The sequence below is a fragment of the Myxine glutinosa genome, chromosome 2 (genome assembly GCF_964187855.1).
Source record: "Myxine glutinosa chromosome 2, kmMyxGlut1.1, whole genome shotgun sequence".
NCBI lineage: Eukaryota > Metazoa > Chordata > Myxini > Myxiniformes > Myxinidae > Myxine > Myxine glutinosa.
The window spans coordinates 10,476,185-10,495,099 of record NC_136262.1 but is presented as its reverse complement, the minus strand read 5'-3'; the positions used below and the strand labels follow the sequence as shown (position 1 = coordinate 10,495,099).

The following is an 18,915-nucleotide window of genomic DNA, read 5'->3' as shown; positions in this document are numbered from 1 at the left end:
TGGAAGGAGTGGAGGAAGGGGTGAGCGAAATTGAGGAGCGACGGAGAGGGGATAAGAGGGAGATAAAAGAGGAGATAAAAGAATTGGTCCAAAGTCTGTGTTTGGATCGTGATGATGTGCTCATTAACCGGATGAGGGATTCGCAGGTGATGGAGGAGAAGCGAAGAGGAAGAGGACCCGGTGTAAGTGGTGACCAATATGGTCGTGCGTATGATGCGCCAGGGGATTTAATAAGCTTGGGGGTCGAGATAGACCCGGGTGTTCGTGAGGGGCCGTTGGTGAAGTGTGCGACAGGTCTGGTGTGCGAAAAAGGAGGTGTGCGAGAAAGTCCGACTCTGGGGTGTGTGAGGAAAAAGTGCGTGCCAAGGAGTGAGGGTGCTGGCGAGAATGAGTCGGTCGTAGCGCGTGTGCGAGGGAGCACATGGAAGCGCGGTGTGGTAAGTGTTACAGAGGGTGTGACGGGAGAGTGTGCGCGAGAAAGGTGTGCGCGAGAAAGGTGTGTGACGGACGGGTGCATGGGGAAAGAGTGCGCTGTCAAAGGCAAGGAAGAATGCACACCTGTGGTGAGTGTTACAGAGGGTGTAACGGGAGAGTGTGCGCGAGAAAGGTGTGTGACGGACAGGTGCATGAGGAAAGAGTGCGCTGTCAAGATTAAGGGTGAGTGCGCTGTCAAGAATGGAGGTGAGAGTAGTGAGAGTGACAAGGAGAGTGAGTTGGTTGTGACAGGTGAGCGAGGATGTACACCTGGGATGGAAGGATGCACACCTGGAATGGTAGAGCGTGAGTGGGAATGCACGCTGGAGTTGGTGGTGAGGCACGTGGTTGGGTGTGCGAATGAGAGCACACCTGTGATTGTCACAGAGGAGGTGACCGAGGAGGGGGCGCGAAGAGGTGTGTTGGTGAGGTGTGCGACCAACGAATGTGTGCCAAAGTGTTCGGTGGTCAGGTGTGTGACCAAGGCTGTGAGTGGAATGAGGGTACCTGGGTGTGTTAGAGAAGGTACGACGAGGAGCATGGAAACGGCTGGATGTGTGAGCAAGGAACGGGCTGCGGGGTGTAAGCATGCAGGTGAGGCATCGAAGGTAACCGGGTTAGAGGTTAGGTCGACTTTTAGCCGAATCGGGCCCTCGGTGCGTGCCGGGCCTCGCTTGGAACGGCCGCGTCCGTGCTCCACTAGGCGGAGCGGGCGGCTGGATAGGAAGGGTCGTCATGGCGACCACTTTTTGTTGAGGCATTCCGGCAGGCCGAGATCGAGCCATGGGATGGCTCCACGCCGGGGTGGTGCGTGGGATCTCGGCCCGGGTAAGCCCCTGTCCCTGCACCGAGTGCCGGACGCGTCCAGCCGCTGGCACCAAACAACCCGCATTCATTGCTCGGCTTTACGAAGCCGGGCTTTGGACAGGAATTGGCGCACCGAGAGGCATTAGTGAGTAGACTGTGTGATGAGGTTAGTGTTTTGGCCCCGAAATTAGAAAAAAAACAAAATTTGATGATTGGCAAAGGATTGGCAGAGTGATGATTGGTAATGGTACAGTGATTGGCAGATGATTGGCAAAATTTTAATTTGTTGAAATTTGATGTGCAAAATTGGTAGTGAGCGATGGGCCCGGTGGGTAAGGCTGGCATCCTTGCCACCCTTCCTATATGTGGGGGCAAAGGAGCAATAGCTTATGGGGGGTATGGCAGTGAAAACTAGCCCGGGTGGGTTAGGATATTGGTAGGGATCTAGCGAAGATGACATTAGGTAACGTTAAGTTTAGTTAGTGACTGATACCTGTAGTGGGGACGCAGGTAGATTAGTGTGGATGATAATGACGTGGGAGCGCAATAGTTTAAAGGGACGACTGGGAAGCGCAAGTTTCAGAGGGGAGTAGTTAGATGAGATGATGCCGTGTGGTTGAGAATTGAACAGGTGTGATTGCACAGGTGTGCCACTGGACAGGTGTGTGGAGCAGTGGATGAGTAGTGAGTGTGTGGATCAGCGCGAATGCGCTTGGGGAGAGAAGGGTGCAGGTGGCACCAGGTGTGAGAGCACAGGTGTGCAAGTGCAGGTGTGTGGAATATATGGAGCAGAGAATGAGTGGTGTGGAGAGAGTTGGAGTAAGTGGTACGGAGTGGTGTGCATGGTGCGAAGGTGTGGATGGGGGAAGAGTGGACCCCTTTCACGGATACCCGGGGCGGGTAGTGTAAGTGTTAGGTAGAGGGTATAGGTAAATTGTGGTTGGATATTGGCATTTGTGGTGCGGTTGCAGAATGGTATTGTGGATGGGTGCATTAGTGTTGTGGAAATGGCTGGGCGTGTAACCTGTTAGTGTGTGTAGTTGGTTGAGCACTCCACCACTGTGAGGATGTCGGCCAGGTGAGGCCGCAGGTGGGCTCTGGGAGCCGGTAGTTGTGGATGGGGCCCGAGGATCCGGAGGACGGACCCGGGTAGCCCAGTGCCAGAGAGGGCACCGAGTGGGGAGAGCGCCAGAGGGCCTTCCCCAGGTAGTTAGGTTAGGGTAAGGAGCAGGTAAGCTCGGAGGCAACTGCAGTGGTGGAGGTGTGCAGGTGGGTAGACCCGCTGGGAGAGGTACACGCCACAGCCCAGAAATTGTGCGAGGGCACCGGGAGATGAATCGGGGGAGTGAGACCCCAAATTGAAAAGCACCACAGTTTGGTCAATGGGAATTGGTTTTTAGAACCCATAGTGTAAGTTCACCAATGGATTGGCAGGGAAAGACCCCGGGTAATGTAAAGTTGTAAAAGTCATTTAGGAAATAGTTAGGATTGATGAACCTGTCGCACCATACGCAGCCACTTACCTGTGGTGATGATGATGACTCCACACCTGTGTTTTCTTTGTTCTGTGTGCAGGAAATGAGAATTGCTGTGAGGATTTGTGAGACGCATCACGACGTGGATGAGACATTGGGGTGATTCCATCTCTCCCTCCTTAGGAGGGACTGATGATGAATTGGTGATGACAAATTATGATGTTGAGTTGGAGATGGCAAATTTTGATGAAAGTTGAAAATGGCAAATTTGATTGGTTAGGAGGGAGAGAAGACGAATTTGGTTTATGGGAGGAACGGGGAAGACAGTAGGGACGTTTGTTGATTTGTAAAATAGATGTTTATGGGTAGTGTTGTGTTTTGTGGATACAGTAAGGGGTAAGGGAGGGGCCATGTAGGTTACCTGGTTGGGGGGGGGGGCGTACGGTAGGAACGTACCTGTCTCACCTGGTTCCCATGTGCCCCCAGTGTGCATTACCTTACATTGCGTGCACTTTTGCGCCCTTACCACCTTACTCACTTGTCTGCTTCTTTTGTCTCCCACCTCCGAGGGTCTGGCTTTGGGGCAGAGAGAGAGGAGAGAGAGGTGCTGGCTCCGCAGTTGTGGGCCTGCACTTTCGCTGCTTGCTGCCTGGATCGATACACCATATGGACCGCAATGTTTGTGGCCGCCCACCATGGACCGCAGTTCTTTTGCGGCCAAGCACCACCCATTGATGGACCTCTGGGTCAACGTGGCACCTATGCCAAACAGGTGAACCACTAATAGTTGGCCCCCTGACGGCCACAATAAGGAAATGGACGCGGTTGGCGCCTTTCTTTATTTTCTAAGGAAGCCAGAACACCAAGTGCACCACACGAAGGCAAGACCAGCGGCAGAACATCGGCCGGCTGCGACACCACACCATGATTATTAAACATTTTATTGGTGCACCGGATGGTGCTGACTGTATGTAGGGGGTGGTGCTTTTGGTGCTTGGATGGGGTGCTCTGCACATTATTAAAGGCCGTAAGGCCACAGAGCACTCGTGGGTTGGTGTATCGATGCTGGCATGCGTGCTCTCTCTATGCATAACATCTGCATGTGTTCCTCCAAAAACAGGTCCTGGATCGTAGTGTAAATATCAGTGTAGTAGTGTAAATAATGCTCCCTACCGGCTGTATGTTTAGTTTGAGAATTCTTTCCGCGATTCGGTTATCCTGTGGGTGTGTTTCTGTGAGGAGAAGGGTGCAACGTCGCAGGGGGACATATTTACTCATTTGTGAACATCTGTAAAACTGTCGCACTCAGGGTAGAGTTAATAGTAGAGGGAACTACATCTGAGTGCCACACTAAAGTAGGTAAAAATTTATCGGGTCGGGACGCCCCGAGGGTAGAGAAGGGTGCAATGTTGCGGATATGGGATTTGGCCTCCATATCCGCTTGTAAATATTCCCCTATTTCCCCAATACTCCCCAACTATCCCCAATCCCCCATTCCCTAGTCCCATTGCCTGTAAATAACACTCTGTAGCCCCGACCTTCCCCTTTTCCCCCCATTAAATGTCGTGCCCAGGTTCACCGCATCTCACGTAGACAACTATAGGACCTCTTGCTAGTTATTCTTAGTCTATGTCAGTTAAGGACTCGTTTCCATTAATTCTGACTCTTCGTTGCACCAGAATGTGATTGTATGGCACCAGTAGTGAGTTTAGGACCTCCCAATACCTCCCCACAACCTCATCTCCGCATCCTCCCATCATCTCATGGAACAACAACAACTACAACCACAGCGGGGGCGGCGCGGCCGCGGTGCGGGGAGTGGGCGTCCTCACTCCGGCTCGGTTAGCCGCCATTGCCCATGTGCTCCAGGTTACCTCCAGGTTACGGGGTTACCACGAAGGGGCTGGCTGTCAGTCCCTCGTCAAGGGCGAAGCCCGGTACACCCCCGCACCCAATAAGAAGCAACGGGCCGATTCCATCTGGGGCGGAGCTAACGAGCCGAGGGCGTGTCACTCCCCGCCGGATATACGCAGCGACTTACCGGACGTGACGTCAGATGCGCCTCAGCCACGAAGAAGAACCAGTCGCGACCTCCAGCGCTGAGAGACCTCCCTGCATCTTTCGGACCGTGTGGATCCTGTCCCTGAGCCAAGAGTGCACCTTGTGCTGTCCACCGACTACCTGCCCTTCCTTGCCATCAATCCCCGTGTGAGTCAGTCTTGTCCCGTTTATCTGTCGTCTGTCGGGGTTACTATAAGACCGTGATTAAGTGCCTACCTTACTATGCTGTCTCTCTTGTCCTTGTAATCTAACGTTCCGCAATATTATAACCTCCTCCGGAGGTCTTGAGAACTGTACCCCTGGTGTCGTGTCATTTTAACCCAGCCGTTGTGTCCTTTCCTCAATTGATTTAGCGTAGCGCGACTCGGCCAACGTTCGAGTATAATCGGGTAAACTGTGCAGACGCGGTCATACCAAACCGCTCGGTAAACCAACATCCACAACCGCGTCTGTAACAATATATATATATATTTATATATATATATATATATATATATATATATATATATATATATATATATATATATATATGTGTGTGTTTCAATTTTAAGTGGCCTTATAACCCTGGTGTTGGCTTAGCGGTTAGGGTGCCAGCTTGGGATCCTAGGATCCTGGGTTCGAATCCCGGTCGATCGCTGAATCCAGGGGGGTTGACTCAGCCTGTCATCCTTTCGGGGTTGGCAAATTGAGTACCAGTTCACTGGTAATTCCCTGTGTGTCGCAAGAGGCGACTAACAGGGATGGCGGCAGGAAGGGCATCTGGCCGTAAAACATTGCTTCAAAAAGGGGGCCAAGGTGCCCGGAAAAGGCCAACCCCTGCTCTGCGGGGAAAAAATGGCCTCCAAAGGTGGTTCAATTTTAAGTGGCCTTGTACAATCGATGATTGTCGCTTATCTGGAATGGGAATTCCAGATAAGGTATTGTCACTGTGCACCGCCCGTCGGTCCATCACATTTTCCACTTTTCCAGCCAAACCGCTGGGACGATCAGGCAGACATTCAAATTTGGGTTACAACCGACCACGCCTGACCTTAACATACAGCGGAGGCTTCATGTGCTAAGATTGCTCATGTTAGCATAATGATACCAAATTTGGGTTACACCATTAGGACAGGATCCTGATATTAAATTGTGGAGGCCATGCTGATCACGTGTCGTTTTGGACACTGCAGGTCACCCCCTCTACCCATACTCTTTAACTGTAACAATAAGGTATGGGTGGGTACGTTCTTTTTCGGTCAACCGGAAGAAGAGATCATCCCAAAGGAGTTTTGCCTGTATGCGCAGCTTTTCAAACACAGAGCGGGAAGCGTCCGCCAGAAACGGGAGACGGCCGAAGGCCACGGACAGACACCATGGTTCACATCATAAAATAGATATAAGAAATCAGGTTAAACTGTTGACAAAGAATGACCCTACATATGTCCTTACTACCCCAACAGTGTTGTACATATAGGTAGGCAAGGACATATGCAAGTAAAAATTATGAGAGCCTTCCAATTTACAAACAAAACAAAACAAAAAAACAGACGAGAGATGATATAGATTAGAATTGTGAGTTCGTACGTAGTTAGACACGCCGCGAGTGTTGGACAAGTCCTTCATTAGTATCTCGGTGGTGATCTGGCCTTCCACAGCCTCGGCCATCTGCTCAGCCGTGCAGTTGATGGAGGCATCCGGCTTAAGGAACCAGTTGTCTGCATACCAGCCGATGATAAACCAGACGTACTTCTTGCCATAAAGATGTTCGTTGTACACCTGCCTCGCAATACACCAAACACACACAATTCAACACAACAGTTGTACACCTGCCTCGCAATACACCAAAACACACAATTTAACACAACAGTTGTACACCTGCCTCGCAATACACCAAAACACACAATTCAACACAACAGTTGTACACCTGCCTCACAATACACCAAAACACACAATTCAACACGACAGTTGTACACCTGCCTAAATTTAAATTCTTATTTGCAATAAACCTCAAATGTACTGTCGAAATAAATTACCTTCGTCAGGTAACCTTGAAACGACAGGATTCTTTATTTGCATTTAAGTGCAGTTCAAATTGAGATGATCACATTGTTATTGCAAGATGAAAAATTAAATATTCGTACCCCGCAGCTTCAGAAAGAGCATAATAATAAAATCCTATTTTAATATAGAACAACAAGGTTAAAGAACAATATTCTCACCTCGCAGAACACCTTCCGTGCCTCAGTCTCATAAAACAAGCCCACGATAATGCGTGCGTCTTGCCTCTAGGATGAGAACGCACGAGACTCACCTATAAACGTTACATTTGATAACCTGTATGAAATTACCACCAGGGTGTACAATGGAGGAGCCTGGTTGGTGAAAACTCAATAATACCGAGGATGGTGGGGAAAAGGCCGAAATCAAACAACATTTCAATTTCATTTTTCATGCTTGTGATGAATTTGCACTTATGGGGTAACTTGGGAATCCCGAGGTCGTCTGGGGAGGACATGACGGGAAAATAACTGCAGCATCATTACTCAATTCCGTTACCCCCTTACCCCCTAATTCCCGACCATAAATCAATTCCCTTACCCCCTTACCCCCTAATTCCCTACCATTACTCAATTCCCTTACCCCCTTACCCCCTAATTCCCTACCATTACTCAATTCCCTTACCCCCTTACCCCCTAATTCCCGACCATAAATCAATTCCCCTTACCCCCTGACCCCCTAATTCTCTACCATTGCTCAATTCCCTTACCCCCTGACCCCCTAACTCCCTACTGTTACTCAATTCCCTTACCCCCGACCCCCTAATTCCCTACCGTTACTCAATTCCCTTACCTCCTGACCCCCTAATTCTCTACCGATACCCAATTCCCTTACCTCCTTACCCCCCAATTCGCTACCGTTACCGTTACCCAATTCCCTTACCCCCTGACCCCCTAATTCTCTACCGATACCCAATTCCCTTACCTCCTTACCCCCTAATTCTCTACCGATACCCAATTCCCTTACCTCCTTACCCCCTAATTGTCTACCGATACCCAATTCCCTTACCTCCTTACCCCCTAATTCTCTACCGATACCCAATTCCCTTACCTCCTTACCCCCTAATTCTCTACCGATACCCAATTCCCTTACCTCCTTACCCCCTAATTCTCTACCGATACCCAATTCCCTTACCCCTGACCCCCTAATTCTCTACCGTTACCCAATTCCCTTACCCCCTGACCCCCTAATTCCCTACCGATACCCAATTCCCTTACCCCCTGACCCCCTAATTCTCTACCGATACCCAATTCCCTTACCTCCTTACCCCCTAATTCGCTACCGTTACCGTTACCCAATTCCCTTACCCCCTGACCCCCTAATTCTCTACCGATACCCAATTCCCTTACCTCCTTACCCCCTAATTCTCTACCGATACCCAATTCCCTTACCTCCTTACCCCCTAATTGTCTACCGATACCCAATTCCCTTACCTACTTACCCCCTAATTCTCTACCGATACCCAATTCCCTTACCTCCTTACCCCCTAATTCTCTACCGATACCCAATTCCCTTACCCCCTGACCCCCTAATTCTCTACCGATACCCAATTCCCTTACCTCCTTACCCCCTAATTCTCTACCGATACCCAATTCCCTTACCTCCTTACCCCCTAATTCTCTACCGATACCCAATTCCCTTACCTCCTTACCCCCTAATTCTCTACCGATACCCAATTCCCTTACCTCCTTACCCCCTAATTCTCTACCGATACCCAATTCCCTTACCCCCTTACCCCCTAATTCTCTACCGATACCCAATTCCCTTACCTCCTTACCCCCTAATTCTCTACCGATACCCAATTCCCTTACCTCCTTACCCCCTAATTCTCTACCGATACCCAATTCCCTTACCTCCTTACCCCCTAATTCTCTACCGATACCCAATTCCCTTACCTCGTTACCCCCTAATTCTCTACCGATACCCAATTCCCTTACCTCCTTACCCCCTAATTCTCTACCGATACCCAATTCCCTTACCTCCTTACCCCCTAATTCTCTACCGATACCCAATTCCCTTACCTCCTTACCCCCTAATTCTCTACCGATACCCAATTCCCTTACCCCCTTACCCCCTAATTCTCTACCGATACCCAATTCCCTTACCCCCTGACCCCCTAATTCTCTACCGATACCCAATTCCCTTACCTCCTTACCCCCTAATTCTCTACCGATACCCAATTCCCTTACCTCCTTACCCCCTAATTCTCTACCGATACCCAATTCCCTTACCTCCTTACCCCCTAATTCTCTACCGATACCCAATTCCCTTACCTCCTTACCCCCTAATTCTCTACCGATACCCAATTCCCTTACCTCCTTACCCCCTAATTCTCTACCGATACCCAATTCCCTTACCTCCTTACCCCCTAATTCTCTACCGATACCCAATTCCCTTACCTCCTTACCCCCTAATTCTCTACCGATACCCAATTCCCTTACCTCCTTACCCCCTAATTCTCTACCGATACCCAATTCCCTTACCCCCTTACCCCCTAATTCTCTACCGATACCCAATTCCCTTACCCCCTGACCCCCTAATTCTCTACCGATACCCAATTCCCTTACCTCCTTACCCCCTAATTCTCTACCGATACCCAATTCCCTTACCCCCTTACCCCCTAATTCTCTACCGATACCCAATTCCCTTACCCCCTGACCCCCTAATTCTCTACCGATACCCAATTCCCTTACCTCCTTACCCCCTAATTCTCTACCGATACCCAATTCCCTTACCTCCTTACCCCCTAATTCTCTACCGATACCCAATTCCCTTACCTCCTTACCCCCTAATTCTCTACCGATACCCAATTCCCTTACCTCCTTACCCCCTAATTCTCTACCGATACCCAATTCCCTTACCTCCTTACCCCCTAATTCTCTACCGATACCCAATTCCCTTACCTCCTTACCCCCTAATTCTCTACCGATACCCAATTCCCTTACCTCCTTACCCCCTAATTCTCTACCGATACCCAATTCCCTTACCCCCTTACCCCCTAATTCTCTACCGATACCCAATTCCCTTACCCCCTGACCCCCTAATTCTCTACCGATACCCAATTCCCTTACCTCCTTACCCCCTAATTCTCTACCGATACCCAATTCCCTTACCCCCTTACCCCCTAATTCTCTACCGATACCCAATTCCCTTACCCCCTGACCCCCTAATTCTCTACCGATACCCAATTCCCTTACCCCCTGACCCCCTAATTCTCTACCGATACCCAATTCCCTTACCTCCTTACCCCCTAATTCTCTACCGATACCCAATTCCCTTACCCCCTTACCCCCTAATTCTCTACCGATACCCAATTCCCTTACCCCCTGACCCCCTAATTCTCTACCGATACCCAATTCCCTTACCCCCTGACCCCCTAATTCTCTACCGATACCCAATTCCCTTACCCCCTGACCCCCTAATTCTCTACCGATACCCAATTCCCTTACCCCCTGACCCCCTAATTCCCTACCGATACCCAATTCCCTTACCCCTGACCCCCTAATTCTCCACCGATACCCAATTCCCTGGAGTCTCTGCTCTCAAACGTTTACATCCGACTAACCAACGGTGTCCTTCGAACCAGGCATTTTGTTTTTGTTTCCATAAAAGGTTAAACACAGATAAGGATTCCTGTCGACACTGAATGCACAAAGGAAACACGACACGAAATGTCGAAAGAAGTTCATTTCAGGGGTAAAAACAATTAACCGTCATATTCATCGATCATTAGCGGAACATGAGATCATTAGTCGCAGCTCGACAAAGGCTTCTGCTGAAAGAGGTTCCACTTGGACTTCAGAATGGCAGATGTACAGAAAATGAGACAATATTTTCATTGTATAATATATTATGGCCGGATCGGTGTTCGTAGGAAATCAAGAAAAAGAAGCAAAGCAAAGTCAAGCAGTAGCATTTCAAATGGTATTAATTTAATGCTTTGATTTTACAACGAAATTGCAATTATGCAAATCAACTTATCTTAAGCGAAATTATCCATTTCACTGCAGAATAAATCGACAACAGCGACAGTCTAACAAGGGCGGAGCCGGGCTTGGATCTGCTTGTGGAGGATCTGCCGTCCCTCTGTCTTGTGACCACATCCTCAGCTCTGATTGGTGGACGTTTGTGATTGACATACATACACCGGCCAGAAAGACAAATGCTTTTCAGATGGCATTGCCTTAAGGGCCATGCCATAAAAAAATATGGCTGCCGAACCACATGACCAATGACGTCATCAAAAAAATTCACGACCATTTTGTTCCTTGATCACACTCAAGAAATTTCATACTCATCGGATCAAGCGAACCAATGTCCGATTTATGACATCAAAATGGAGGCACCTATGACATCATCATTAAATTGATGTGGGAGTACTTTACAATGTTATTCCGCAAAGGGAGTACCTACTTTACAATGAGCCACCCCTCAATTTTTCCATGGAGAGGTTTCGGACAAATAGAGGTGCAAAGTTTTTCAGTTTTTACAAAGTTTGCTCCCGTACCATGTGATCTATGACGTAATAATTATCATTAAAAAAATTATACAGGAGGAGGCCCTCCTATGGTGAAAATTTTGGGTTGCAAAGAAAACCGCAAAATGCCAGCGGAAGGGACATACATACATGCGTACATACATACACACATGCACACACACATACACACATCATACATACATTCATACACACAGACATAAACGTACATAAATACACACATACATACATACACATACATGATCCATTCATACATGCGTACTTACATATATATACACACACACACCCCCCCCCCCCACACACACACACACACGCACACACACACACACACACACACACACACACACACACACACATACATATATATTACACATACATTCATACACACACAGACATAAACGCACACACATACACACATACGGTACATACATACATACACACACACACACACACACACACACACACACACACACACACACACACACACACACACACACACACACACACACATACACACATGCACACACACATACATATATATTACACATACATTCATACACACACAGACATAAACGCACACACATACATACATACACATACATGATCCATACATGCATGCGTACATACATACACATACATGCATGATCCATACATACATGCGTGATACATACATACATACATACACACATGATAAATACATACATGATACATACATACACACATGATAAATACATACATACATGATACATACATACACATGATAAATACATACATACATGAAAAATACATACATACATACATGATACATACATACACACATGATAAATACATACATACATGATAAATACATACATACATGATACATACACACATGATACATACATACACACATGATAAATACATACATACATGATAAATACATATACATGATACATACATACATGATACATACATACATGATAAATACATACATAAATGATACATACATACATGATAAATACATACATACATGATACATACATACACACAAGATAAATACATACATACATGATACATACATACACACATGATAAATACATACATACATGATAAATACATACATACATAAATGATGCATACATACATGATAAATGCATACATACATGATACATACATACATGATAAATACATACATACATACATACATGATACATACATACATACATACAGACAGACAAACACTGTTCTAGACGGCATTGCCCTACAGGTTACGCCGTAACAAGAAAGCACAGTTGGTGTTATTGCAATTAATGCCAAAGGAAAACAAAATCGAAAGCACATCATGCAGGACAGAGATATAAGAGTTTACGACAGTGATTATGGATTAAAGACAGGTGAATGGAAGACATTTTAGGGAATGTATTTGTTTCCACATTTACAGAAGTAACTTTTTTTTTAGTAACACAACAAACAACATGGTCAATATCTCCGCAACCTCCACCTATCACCAACCCGATGCTAACACCCCCAATCTAGTTACTAAATTCTCAACCTTAACACAGTGACCTCAAATTTAAAAAGAAACGTATTTTGTGAACATTCAAGAGAAAGCCAAAGGTAACAGGAGTTTACCTTGAGATTTTTCACCGCAATAGCTGGATTTGAGAGGAAGCTCTGCCTCACACTGATCTCGATTCCCGCAGCACGCACCTGCTGTTCCAGATCGTCCAATGTCTTTATACGCACACGCAGGGGCGGATGGGACATCACATGGATGAAAACGCAGACGAATATTCACCATTTGCATCAAAGGTGAACCTTGTTAGTCTCGGCATTTTGTGCAATGAATTACAAAAACACATCTTTGCTGCGTCCTCACCTGAGTTGTTATGATTTTCATAAAAATGCAAACAAACCTGAGTATTTGTTCCGTAAAAACACAAGGGAATATCGGTCGTTAACACATTTTAAAACGAGGAGAATCTCTTTGTGTTGATTGTAACATGGAATTTCTGTCCTCCTTTTTCCTCATTCTGCCCTCTTTTTCCCTCCTTCTGTCCTCTTTTCCCCTCATTCTGTCCTCTTTTTCTCCTCATTCTGTCCTCTTTTTCACTCATTCTGTCCTCGGTTTTGTCATTATAATAATAATAATAATAATACATTTATTTTATATAGCGCTTTTCAAGAAGCCCAAAGGCGCTTTGACAGAGTACAAAAAACAAGTACAAAAAGACAAAAATCAATTATGTCCTCCTTTTTCCTCATTCTGTGCCCCTTTCCACATTCTGTCCTCTTTTTCCTCATTCTGTGCCCCTTTCCACATTCTGTCCTCTTTTTCCTCATTCTGAACTCCTTTTCCTCATTCTGTCCCTATTCCCCCATTCTGTTCTCTTTCCTTCCTCATTCTGTACTCCTTTTCCTCATTCTCTCCCTTTCCCCCCATTTTGTACTCCTTTTCCCCCTCATTATGTCCTCTTTTTCCATCATTCTGTCCCGTTTCCTCATTCTGTACTCCTTTTCCTCATTCTGTCCCTTTCCCCCCATTTTGTACTCCTTTTCCCCCTCATTATGTCCTCTTTTTCCATCATTCTATCCCGTTTCCTCATTCTGTACTCCTTTTCCTCATTCTGTCCCTTTCCCCCCATTTTGTACTCCTTTTCCTCATTCTGTCCCTATTCCCCCATTCTGTTCTCTTTCCTTCCTCATTCTGTACTCCTTTTTCTTCATTCTGCCCCCTTTTCCCCCTCATTCTGTCGCTTTTCCCCCATTCTGTCCTCTTTCTTTCCTCATTCTGTACTCCTTTTCCTCATTCTGTCCCTTTCCCCCCATTTTGTACTCCTTTTCCCCCTCATTATGTCCTCTTTTTCCATCATTCTATCCCGTTTCCTCATTCTGTACTCCTTTTCCTCATTCTGTCCCTTTCCCCCCATTTTGTACTCCTTTTCCTCATTCTGTCCCTATTCCCCCATTCTGTTCTCTTTCCTTCCTCATTCTGTACTCCTTTTTCTTCATTCTGTCCCCTTTTCCCCCTCATTCTGTCACTTTCCCCCCATTCTGTCCTCTTTCTTTCCTCATTCTGTACTCCTTTTCCTCATTCTGTCCCTTTCCCCCAATTTTGTACTCCTTTTTCCCCTCATTATGTCCTCTTTTTCCATCATTCTGTCCCGTTTCCTCATTCTGTCCCCTTTTTACCCATGCTGTCCCCCTTCTTCCCCTCATTCTCTACTCCTTTTCCTCATTCTGTCCCTTTCCCCCCATTCTGTACTCCATTTACTCCTCATAATATCCTCCTTTTCCCCCCAATTCTGTACTCCTTTTCCTCATTCTGTCCCTTTCCCCCCATTTTGTACTCCTTTTCCCCCTCATTATGTCCTCTTTTTCCATCATTCTGTCCTCTGTTTCCTCATTCTGTCCCCTTTTTACCCATGCTGTCCCCCTTCTTCCCCTCATTCTCTACTCCTTTTCCTCATTCTGTCCCCTTTTTACCCATGCTGTCCCCCTTCTTCCCCTCATTCTCTACTCCGTTTCCTCATTCTGTCCCCTTTTTACCCATGCTGTCCCCCTTCTTCCCCTCATTCTCTACTCCGTTTCCTCATTCTGTCCCCTTTTTACCCATGCTGCCCCCTTCTTCCCCTCAAATCTCTACTCCGTTTCCTCATTCTGTCCCCTTTTTACCCATGCTGTCCCCCTTCTTCCCCTCATTCTCTACTCCGTTTCCTCATTCTGTCCCCTTTTTACCCATGCTGTACCCCTTCTTCCCCTCATTCTCTACTCCGTTTCCTCATTCTGTCCCCTTTTTACCCATGCTGCCCCCTTCTTCCCCTCATTCTCTACTCCTTTTCCTCATTCTGTCCCCTTTTTACCCATGCTGCCCCCTTCTTCCCCTCATTCTCTACTCCGTTTCCTCATTCTGTCCCCTTTTTACCCATGCTGCCCCCTTCTTCCCCTCATTCTCTACTCCGTTTCCTCATTCTGTCCCCTTTTTACCCATGCTGTCCCCCTTCTTCCCCTCATTCTCTACTCCGTTTCCTCATTCTGTCCCCTTTTTACCCATGCTGTCCCCCTTCTTCCCCTCATTCTCTACTCCGTTTCCTCATTCTGTCCCCTTTTTACCCATGCTGCCCCCTTCTTCCCCTCATTCTCTACTCCTTTTCCTCATTCTGTCCCTTTCCCCCCATTCTGTACTCCATTTACTCCTCATAATATCCTCCTTTTCCCCCTCATTCTCTACTCCTTTTCCTCATTCTGTCCCTTTCCCCCCATTTTGTACTCCTTTTCCCCCTCATTATGTCCTCTTTTTACCCATGCTGTCCCCCTTCTTCCCCTCATTCTCTACTCCTTTTCCTCATTCTGTCCCTTTCCCCCCATTCTGTACTCCATTTACTCCTCATAATATCCTCCTTTTCCCCCTCATTCGCTACTCCTTTTCCTCATTCTGTCCCTTTCCCCCCATTTTGTACTCCTTTTCCCCCTCATTATGTCCTCTTTTTCCATCATTCTGTCCTCTGTTTCCTCATTCTGTCCCCTTTTTACCCATGCTGTCCCCCTTCTTCCCCTCATTCTCTACTCCTTTTCCTCATTCTGTCCCTTTCCCCCCATTTTGTACTCCTTTTCCCCCTCATTATGTCCTCTTTTTCCATCATTCTGTCCTCTGTTTCCTCATTCTGTCCCCTTTTTACCCATGCTGTCCCCCTTCTTCCCCTCATTCTCTACTCCGTTTCCTCATTCTGTCCCCTTTTTACCCATGCTGTCCCCCTTCTTCCCCTCATTCTCTACTCCTTTTCCTCATTCTGTCCCTTTCCCCCCATTCTGTACTCCATTTACTCCTCATAATATCCTCCTTTTCCCCCTCATTCTCTACTCCTTTTCCTCATTCTGTCCCTTTCCCCCCATTTTGTACTCCTTCCCCCCCTCATTATGTCCTCTTTTTTCATCATTCTGTCCTCTTTTTCTATCATTCTGTCCTCTTTTTACCCATGCTGTCCCCCTTTTTCCCTCATTCTGTGCTCCTTTTCCTCATTATGTCCCTCTTCCCACATTCTGTCCTCTTCCTTTCCTCATTCAATAGTCCTTCTTCCTCATTATGTCCCCTTTTTACCCATGCTGCCCCATTTTCCCCCTCATTCTATACTCCTTTCTCCCCATTCTGTCTTTTCCCCCTCATTCTGTCCTCTTTTTCCCTCATTTGGTCCTCTTTCCCCTCATGTTGTCCTCTTTTTCCATCATTCTGTCCTCTTTTTCCATCATTCTGTCCTCTTTTTTCATCATTCTGTCCTCTTTTTCCATCGTTCTGTCCTCTTTTTTCATCATTCTGTCCTCTTTTTCCATCGTTCTGTCCTCTTTTTTCATCATGTTGTCCTCTTTTTCCATCATTCTGTCCTCTTTTTCCATCATTCTGTCCTCTATTTTCATCATTCTGTCCTCTTTTTCCATCGTTCTGTCCTCTTTTTATCCATGCTGTCCCCCTTTTCCCCTCATTCTGTGCTCCTTTTCCTCATTATGTCCCTCTTTCCCCATTCTGTCCTCTTTCTTTCCTCATTCTGTAGTCCTTCTTCCTCATTCTGTCCCCTTTTTACCTAAGCTGTCCCCCTTTTTCCTCATTCTGTACTCCCTTTTCCTCCTTTTCTCTCTCCATCCAATTGTTAACCTTTCAATCATGTCCACCCCTTTTTCTCCTCACTCCCCATCATTCAGGTCCTATTGAGCCTCAATAACTGTATTTCATTTCCTTGATTTTGTCACTCACAGCTACAAACTGGTCACCAGCAAGTCGTATTTCAATTCCGTCAATTTTTTTTAACCACAAAGCTGTTGATTTGCAATCAATTTAAATGCAGAATGTAGTTTGCTTGGTGGTTTAAAAAATCTGCTTTACCGAAAGATAAAGCATATACAATACTGGTACATATATTCAATATCCAATTATAGTTTCCAAAGCAAAATCTTTACAATTCTGTCCTTCACAAAGATTGCTGTGAGCGATTCTACATCATGTGATGTCAAGCAAAGTTACCGGAATGTTTCTCGTGATATCGAGTGGATGTTGGAGGCATAATCGTGTTTTTCTGTAGTGCGTGCGTGCGTGTGCGTGCGTAATGTATCAGTCCGTGCGTGCGTAATGTATGAGTCCGTGTGTGCGTGCGTACGTGCGTAATCAATTGTGGGTGTGTGCGTGTGTAATAAATTGTGCGTGTGCTTGCGTAATGTATGAGTCCGTGTGTGCGTGCGTACGTGCGTAATCAATTGTGGGTGTGTGCGTGTGTAATAAATTGTGCGTGTGCTTGCGTGCGTGCGTAATGTATGAGTCCGTGTGTGCGTGCGTACGTACGTAATCAATTGTGGGTGTGTGCGTGTGTAATAAATTGTGCGTGTGCGTGCGTAATGTATCAGTCCGTGCGTGCGTAATGTATGAGTCCGTGTGTGCGTGCGTACGTGCGTAATCAATTGTGGGTGTGTGCGTGTGTAATAAATTGTGCGTGTGCTTGCGTGCGTGCGTAATGTATGAGTCCGTGTGTGCGTGCGTACGTGCGTAATCAATTGTGGGTGTGTGCGTGTGTAATAAATTGTGCGTGTGCGTGTGCGTGCATAATGTATCAGTCCGTGCGTGCGTAATGTATGAGTCCGTGTGTGCGTGCGTACGTGCGTAATCAATTGTGGGTGTGTGCGTGTGTAATAAATTGTGCGTGTGCTTGCGTGCGTGCGTAATGTATGAGTCCGTGTGTGCGTGCGTACGTACGTAATCAATTGTGGGTGTGTGCGTGTGTAATAAATTGTGCGTGTGCGTGCGTAATGTATCAGTCCGTGCGTGCGTAATGTATGAGTCCGTGTGTGCGTGCGTACGTGCGTAATCAATTGTGGGTGTGTGCGTGTGTAATAAATTGTGCGTGTGCTTGCGTGCGTGCGTAATGTATGAGTCCGTGTGTGCGTGCGTACGTGCGTAATCAATTGTGGGTGTGTGCGTGTGTAATAAATTGTGCGTGTGCGTGTGCGTGCATAATGTATCAGTCCGTGCGTGCGTAATGTATGAGTCCGTGTGTGCGTGCGTACGTGCGTAATCAATTGTGGGTGTGTGCGTGTGTAATAAATTGTGCGTGTGCTTGCGTGCGTGCGTAATGTATGAGTCCGTGTGTGCGTGCATACGTGCGTAATCAATTGTGGGTGTGTGCGTGTGTAATAAATTGTCCGTGTGCGTGTGCGTGCGTAATGTATCAGTCCGTGCGTGCGTAATGTATGAGTCCGTGTGTGCGTGCGTACGTGCGTAATCAATTGTGGGTGTGTGCGTGTGTAATAAATTGTGCGTGTGCTTGCGTGCGTGCGTAATGTATGAGTCCGTGTGTGCGTGCGTACGTGCGTAATCAATTGTGGGTGTGTGCGTGTGTAATAAATTGTGCGTGTGCGTGTGCGTGCGTAATGTATCAGTCCGTGCGTGCGTAATGTATGAGTCTGTGTGTGCGTGCGTACGTGCGTAATCAATTGTGGGTGTGTGCGTGTGTAATAAATTGTGCGTGTGCGTGCGTGCGTAATGTATGAGTGCGTGCGTTCGTGCGCGTAATGCTGATACAAAGGAAACCACATCTCACAATT

At 46.8% G+C, this 18,915-nt stretch overlaps 1 protein-coding gene across 7 annotated transcripts in view; it reads right to left on the bottom strand.

Annotated features, from left to right (window-relative positions):
* Positions 1 to 18,915, bottom strand: part of GABBR1 (gamma-aminobutyric acid type B receptor subunit 1) — a 293,840-nt gene that overhangs the window by 61,363 nt on the left and 213,562 nt on the right. For 6 of the 7 annotated variants that reach the window (XM_068108736.2, XM_068108737.2, XM_068108735.2 and 3 more), the window contains 3 exons: positions 12,964 to 13,065; positions 7,019 to 7,084; positions 6,384 to 6,575 (listed from right to left, as the gene is read on the bottom strand). In XM_068108736.2, the coding sequence (XP_067964837.2) occupies positions 6,384 to 6,575; positions 7,019 to 7,084; positions 12,964 to 13,065 (360 nt within the window). The remainder of the gene's footprint in view (positions 1 to 6,383; positions 6,576 to 7,018; positions 7,085 to 12,963; positions 13,066 to 18,915) is intronic. The other variant, XM_068108738.2, reaches the window with a different exon arrangement.